At 36.7% G+C, this 7,823-nt stretch overlaps 1 protein-coding gene across 2 annotated transcripts; it reads left to right on the forward strand.

Annotated features, from left to right (window-relative positions):
• The first annotated feature begins 5,076 nt into the window (after positions 1–5,076).
• Positions 5,077–6,978, forward strand: LOC120092015 (small heat shock protein, chloroplastic-like). 2 transcript variants are annotated; one of them, XM_039050205.2, is made up of 2 exons: positions 5,077–5,513; positions 6,287–6,978. In XM_039050205.2, exons 1-2 carry the CDS (start codon positions 5,294–5,296, stop codon positions 6,703–6,705), a joined length of 639 nt encoding a protein of 212 aa, XP_038906133.1. In that variant the 5' UTR covers positions 5,077–5,293; the 3' UTR covers positions 6,706–6,978. The 2 variants fall into 2 exon arrangements, with proteins under 2 accessions (XP_038906133.1, XP_090163480.1); XM_090307354.1 differs by having other exon boundaries at positions 5,201–5,516.
• The last annotated feature ends 845 nt before the right edge of the window (positions 6,979–7,823 follow it).

Here is a 7,823-nt window from a genome sequence, read left to right on the forward strand (position 1 = left end):
TTTGATTTTTGACCAAAACTTTTCCACCTAAATCTCTTTACTTTCCTTCTACTAAAGTGATTTTCCCTTGTCTTCACTAACAAACAATCCTAGCACCGTGTTCTGTAACCAGAGAATAGTGAGGATTTGTCGTTGGTGGTGTCGATCGAGCTCGAGAGAAGAATATTGCGGTGGATTCTACAAATGTTGTAATTTCTAATCCTTATGCATGCTTATTCTTGTTTTTATGTAAATAGAATATTATTGATTCTTGCTTCTACTGTGCATGTGTTCTTTATATTCAAACACTGATCACATATAGACCTGGGCTGGGAAAATGATAAGGCAGGCTGTTTAGCAAGTTTGCAGTACACACAATCAAATGGAATAAACTTGGGAATATTATTCAAGTTTTTAATAGAAATCAAAGTTTGTCAGAAGAAGCATGACCCAGACGAAGATGCCACTAATATATAGCAGAGTCAGTGACAAGAACAGAAAGAGAACAAGTAGGCAATTAAAGTGGTTCAAACAATCTTATCACTTTGCGACCCGCACCAACCACCTGTCCCGTTTGTGGATCCTAAACCTGACACGCAGTAGAAGAAAAAGAAATCGTTAAGCCAATATCACACAAATTTTCAACCGAGGCAAGATTAAAGGTCAGGTTTGGGACACAATAAGTATTGGAAAGTTGTAATGTGGGAGTGTCAACAGAGCCAACATGAGATATGGTCTTAGAATTACCATCAGCGACATATATAGGAGGAAGAGATTTGATAGAGGAGGGTGTTGTTAGAAGAAAAAAGTCAGAAGTCATTTGAGTACATCAAGCAGAATCAAAGAGCCACCGATTACATGAAGAAACCGTAAGAGCAAAAGAATTGGATGAAATTACCTGTTTAAGTAAATATTGTAAGTCACTCATTTTAAAGGTTGAAGGAGAAGGCTCGAGTTTAGCAGGGGAGGCAGTAGCCACAGTAGTGGCCGAGCCAGGTTTAACATGTTTGGATTTTGAAGTATGTCCCGGAGGTCAAGGTGGGCGGATGGGACAATTTTCCAGGATATGACCATGCTTATGGCAGTATCGGCACTCAAATTTCGGGCAGTCAGCAAACTTGTGCCTAGTGAATTTATAGTTTTTACAAAATAGAGCTCTAAAAGAACAAGGAAAATGAATGCTGGCGAGAACAATCTCAGATTGCTTGGAAGAAACGATGTTGAGACGTTTTTCTTCAAACAGGATGTCTTGTATTATTGAGTCCAGTGACGATAGGGGATTGCGGTGCAACAAGGTAGAACGGATAGACTTGTACTTTGGATGAAGCCCCATAAGAACCTTAATGAGACATAGATGACCGACACTGATTTAGCATGATCTAATTGTATCCAAATTTGTTGGAGTGTGGCTAAATAGTCATTGATGGATTGACCAGTCTCCTGAGTAAGACCAACAAGAGTGTTGTGTAGTCGATAATAATGAGCCAAACCAACGGACTAAAACCGTGTAGACAGAAAATCCTACACGCTCTTGGCATCATCAAATGCATCAAAATTAACATGGATGACAAGTATAGAAGTATTCCCGAGCCAAGTGATGATCTGATGATTTTTACTGTCCCAATCTTCCAATCGCTCAACAAATTTATTATCATCCTTGGTGGATAACCGAACCGATTTAGGAATATTACTGGTGACAATACACCATAACTTACGCCTAATTAGAAAACTTTTCATTTGATGGGCCCAAGTAAGAAAATTTGTCCCATCAATAATAGTACAAATGAGGCGAAATACATGATCTTTCTCTATAAAGGAAAAATAGGTTCAGTGGCTCAAAAGTAATGGAAGCAGCTCAACTTGGACAAATGGAGGTGCTCGGCTCGACTCTGGGGAGGTGCTCGACTCAACTCAGCTCAACTCAGCTAGTGGCTCGACTCGACTCAGGGGAGGTGCTCGGCTCGACTCAGTGGAGATGGCTCGGCTTAGCTTGGCTAGAGAGTTGACATGACTCGGCTAGGAACCCATGGACGGAGATAGATATGGGATGTCTTGGCTGGAGATTTGGACGGAGAGAACTCTCGAACGAAATAGCTACGAACAGAGACTGGAGACGACTTGAACCCACGGATGGAGATAAATCTAGGAGGCTGATATGGATGGAGGAAAGTCGCGGACGGATACGGACTGGAACCCATGGACGGAGGGCGGATGCTTCACAGACGGAGGGCAGAGCTTTTGTTTCAGACGAATGGTGCACCTACTAGACGACCGCACGAACATTGGACGATTCACTGGACGGATCTGACAGACGAATGGTGTTCCAGACGGAACAATGTACAGAGGCGGAATAGTCACAGACAGGAGGGAGGATTTGACTGGGACGGAGATTCAAACGGAATGATTTAATCGTTAATTTTGGGCTCTGATACCATGAGAAAAATATAATTCTCTGATACAACTTATACAAGGAATTGTGAAGTATAAATACAGAACCGAGGAACCAAAAATAGGCTATAGAAAAACTAATCCTACAAAAACTCTAACAGGTCCTACAATAACTCTACCAATAAAGACTGAATATATACATTAACAGGAATAAATAAAAGACTCGAGCCACATTGGGTAAGGAGAAAAAAGAAGAGAAAAAGCTTGTTATTCCAATGCTTTGGACGTTAGAGACGTTGCTCAGATCTTGCACATGATTCTTAGCCTTAATATAAAAAATTAGTGCACTTAGGCTGACCATTTTACTTGAAGAACTTCCTCTAAGTGTGAGATAAAGGTGTAAAAAATTCGGTTTGGGTTGGTTTTTATAGAAAATTGGAACAAAATTGATTTTATTGGTGAGGAAAATGTGTAAGGAACCAACTGAAAATAATAGAAACTGTGCCACCCGAACTACTCAGGCACAACTCATATTTCAGTTCACTGAGTTTGCAAGTGCACGCGAATATTTGGCAATGACTTCGAACGCGAATTCTTTTACACTATAATAAACAAAATCTTCTCTTCCCCAAGGTTAGAACTTGCGATTTGGAATTTTAAGACATGCTCAATCATCGACTCAACCAACAACATATTCATTATTAGAAACGATAGTTGTTTTTTTATAATAATATTGACTAGTTCGGTTTTCTATCTTGTTTTTTTTACTTAACCCCAACCCAATCGAAAATGTTTGATTTTATATAATTTCAACTCGAAACCGAAAAATCCTCTGATTTCAACTCAAACTAATGAGTGATTTTGGTCGACTTAAGCAGTTCTTTTGATTTTTCAATTTTCCCTTGCATCCCTAGTGTGAGAATATCTTCTCAAAATGTAGTAGAATGCTTCAATGTGATCTAGAGACCACATCAAGATCAATAGTAGTGGAAGTTTCATAATCATAAGGATTGACACACACGGAAAATAGTTCTCCGAATAACCTCACAAGATGTCTCAAAAGATTTTCAAAAGTGTAACTCTAAACCTCTTCATAGCCACCATATATATATATCTAAGATATCAAAGGATAAATGAATCAAAACCGACCAGTTGAGCTTTGAGAAGAAAAGAATCTCTGAGGAATAATTACCTGAAACTTCCAAGATAAGGAAAATATAATTGGACATAATTAACAATCATAGATACATTCAAAAGGACAAAGGAAGAGACAGGATGACACATATCTAAAAGGATAGCTCCCACAACAACCTTAAAAAATATAGTCAATACTAAATCTCAAACAACTAAGAATTATTTATGAATAAAATTTCATTGTTAAAAAAGGGAACTAATTTTAAAATATAGGATTAACTAATTAGTAATATTTATAAAGGAAAACGAGAAAAGAGGATGGAACAGGCAAAATCTAGTATAGTTCAATTGGCATACGAGTGTGTTAGTAATCACGAGATCTGTCGTTTGGATCTCCTATCTCCAATTGTATTAAAAAAAATTAAACAAAAATTTAAATAATACAATAATAAAAGATTGTTTGATTGTGAAAGATATGTGAAAATTTTGTAGTTTCCGGCAAGTGAATATCTAAGTTATGCTTAAATTAAGTCATGTTAATATAATCTTCATGTGCAAACCAAAGAGATCATATAAACCTTATAGCTGGTTTGGATAAGAATAAGAAATGGATATTTCAAGGTCAAAATTCTCATCATGTTCTAAGATTGTGTTAAAATAGGGTGATTTAAAGAGAAAAAAACCAAAAAGTGGGTTGCGTAGAAACTATTTGTAAAAACAGAGGTTTTTTTTTAAAAATTAAATTTATTTAAAATGCTTATTTATTAATTTAAACATTTTTTTTTGAACTTTCTGCTTTTAATTTTTTTTTTCAAAAATATTCATGGATTTGTTTTATTAACAATTTTATAAAATTAAAGATAATTGTTTTAAATGACAAAATAGTTGAAAATATTTTCAAATATAATACAATATCAATATATACTATTATCGACAATGATAGATGTCAATGTCCAATTTTTCCATGGGATAGGGCCCGCGGGACTTCCCAATTAGGCTAGAAATGGGGGAGGGAGTGGGAAAAAAATTCACCGTGAGCTAAATGGGCATTTCCCGTCCCCGCCCTTGATTAACTTTTACATATTTATTTAGTATGTTTATCTAATGTTATGTTATTATTATTATATAAATATTACATTTAAATTTCAAATTTGATTATTTATTGGGAAAGATAATGAATATGTTTAAATTGAATGTTTAAATTTAGATCATATGAATAATTTGATTCATATTTATTTCTTTCTACTAAAAAATTAATTAACCTTTTTGGGTCAAAATTTGAATAATTTATCTTTAAATTCAAATTGTCATTTAAGTTAATAATTCCCTGTGGGGAACTCGATCCCCGCGAATTCCACAGAGAATAAAATGGAGAGCGGGGATAGGATGGGGAATGACATCGATCCCGTTCCGCCCATGGACATCTCTACTATCGATTCCTATTACAATGATATTTTAATATATTTATAATTAAATTAGTTCATTTCCTTATCGTTGAAAACAACCTTGAAATTCAAATTCAACCTTTTAATGACATCCATATTAAAAAAAAAAAAAAAGAAAAAAAAAGAAAAAGGAAAAGAAAAAGGAAGAAGTATCTCGAAAAGAAGCGGCGACATTCTAGAAACCCCGCCAATGCACTGGAAGAGAACATGCATTACTAGAACCTTCTTTCCCCTTCGGACATTTCTTCTATAAAACCTCAAATTCTCTTTGTTAGACCCCAATCCTTCCAAATAGCGAATCGCTCTGTTAGCTCTCTGGATTTCAAGCTTTTCAAAAATCTCCATTAATGGCTTCTTCGATTGCTCTCCGAGGGCTTGCCGCTTCCTCCGCCGCTAAGCTTTTCAATTCTGTTCGCTCCGCCTCTGTTCTCCCCTCCTTTGTCGGTCGTTCATTCAACACCAATGCTCAGATGACCAACTATGCTGATGACGACCGCTCCGTCGATGTGGATCGCCGCTCTGACCGCTCTCTCTCTCGTTCTCGTGATCGCTTCCCTGGTTTCGCAGGTAGTTGTTATCTTCGTCCGTGTTTGAGTTTTGGACTTCTTGGTTCATTCATTGATTGTGATGTTTATGAATTGTTCTGGAGTTTTCAATTAGGTCTTCGTGAGTGATCTGTTGTTTGTTTGAGTAATTCGTTTTGATTTACGTAAATGGTTTGTGGATCTGGTGGAACTTAAAAAAGCATTTTGCTATATTATATCGTTATTTCTTGAGGAATGTCGCGATGATATCACCTTTGAGCTAATCTTGATTGCTTGTTCATGACGATCCTGTCCTGATTATTCTATGTGACGAGTCTTGGCATGATTTTCGCGATTGATTGTAGATTAGTGAATAATTTTGCTCACTTGTTGTTGGTGCATATTGAACCGATCGGTCTTCTCGACGTTTAGCTATGGAGCCGTCTGAAATGATAGTGGTCAAGTGAGAAATCTTGCGTGTTTGTTGCTCTGATCACTCGGGTTTACGAATCTCTTGCATGAGCTCGTATGGTATTTCATTGTGCTCTTGTGAGGATCTTGTTTATTTATCAAAGTCGGAACCACGGGTTTGAAAGCTGTGCTATATGAATCATTTTAGTGAGGAACCTAGCTCATTTGTTTATTGTAGGTCCTTCTTCGCATTCTAAGTCTCATTCTCTCTTTCACGGTGAATCCTTGCTCTGATCCCCTCTGCTGATTGACTAATTGCCATGTAGTGGCTAAATCGTTGCGGTCTAGGGAGAAATCCTGCTTCTTGTTTGTTGTTCTAAACGCTCATTGGTTGTTGATATACAGATGTGTTCGATCCGTTTTCTCCGACTAGGAGCCTAAGTCAGGTGCTGAATCTGATGGATCAGTTCATGGAGGATCCGTTTCTGGCAGCTTCACGAGGAGTAGGAGCAGGATCAAGGAGGGGCTGGGACGTGAGGGAGGATGAAAATGGTCTGTACCTACGAATGGACATGCCTGGACTGAGCAAAGATGATGTGAAGGTGAGTGTGGAGCAGAACACACTGATCATCAAAGGCGAGGCAGGGAAAGAATCCGAAGACGAGGAGGATCGTAGACGATTCTCGAGCCGACTTGATTTGCTTGCAAATCTGTACGAACTGAATTCGATCAAAGCAGAGATGAAAAATGGAGTTCTGAAAGTGGCTGTGCCAAAGGTGAAGGAAGAAGAAAGGAAGGATGTGAGGCATGTTACTGTTGAGTAGTTGGGTCTCTCAAATCTGAAAAATGGTGAATAGCTTTCCCTCTGTTCTTTTTCTTATACTTTTAGAATGTAGAGCAAGGCATGTTACTGTTGAGTAGTTGGGTCTCTCAAATCTGAAAAATGGTGAATAGCTTTCCCTCTGTTCTTTTTCTTATACTTTTAGAATGTAGAGCCTTCTTCTTTCTCTTGCTTTGCTAGGTGTTTGTTCTGGGGCTTTGGCTTCTAGTGTTTCTGGTTCTTGACATGTTGAATAAGATGCAAGGAATTTCAAAGATGTTTTGATAATTTCATGGAAGTAGGTTGGAGGTTTGAGGAAGTATTTTGTGATGAAAACTTTGAGGAGTTCCGTTGTTATGCTGCTGATTAAATATCATATAATACACCTATTGTAGAGCTACAAAATAGGTTTTGTTGATTCATAAATAGCTAATTCATTTGCTACTAATAATTTTAGTCAGAATACAAGTAGTAGTCTAGACATGCACTTGTGGAGGAGGTTGCCCTACATTGAGTAGGCCTTAGTTTAAACATATACATTTTCTGATATGGTTTCCTGTGTAATAAAAACTATGCTTTACTGATATGGCTTCTTGAATCAGTTATTATTTTATTACATGTTAATTTCTTCTTAATTTAGTCACTACATATACTAGAAAAAGGTTGTCATATATTCGTTTGTGACCAAATTTTTTCCAAAAGGATTGGTATTATTTAGTCTTCGTTTATTCTTTTATCTAAAAAAGAAAATTGAGAAGTTATATGCATGCCTTTTCTTATTATTTGACCAGGTTTGTTCAATTGGCCAAAAAAATTCACTTTGAACTTAAAAATTGATTTTTAAGATCTAATAATTTGAAGACTGGAGACAGATGGTTCTTTTTAGTTCATAGAACAAACCAATATCTCATGAAGACTCAAATTACATTGGATAAGGAGAAAAGAAGCATGTGCTTCCAACGTCGAGTGAGAATATTGTTTCAACGACGAATATGGATAAAAGAGAAATCATCTTAGATCTTTTGCATAATTCTTAATTCAATATAAAGAAATGTGAGCTAAAATTACTTCCATTAAGAAGCTGAAGCTGTTGTAATAACATCCTCCATATTTGGCTTTTGG

Source organism: Benincasa hispida, chromosome 11 (genome assembly GCF_027475165.1).
Source record: "Benincasa hispida cultivar pf3 chromosome 11, pf3_genome.v1.1, whole genome shotgun sequence".
NCBI classification, from domain to species: Eukaryota; Viridiplantae; Streptophyta; class Magnoliopsida; order Cucurbitales; family Cucurbitaceae; genus Benincasa; species Benincasa hispida.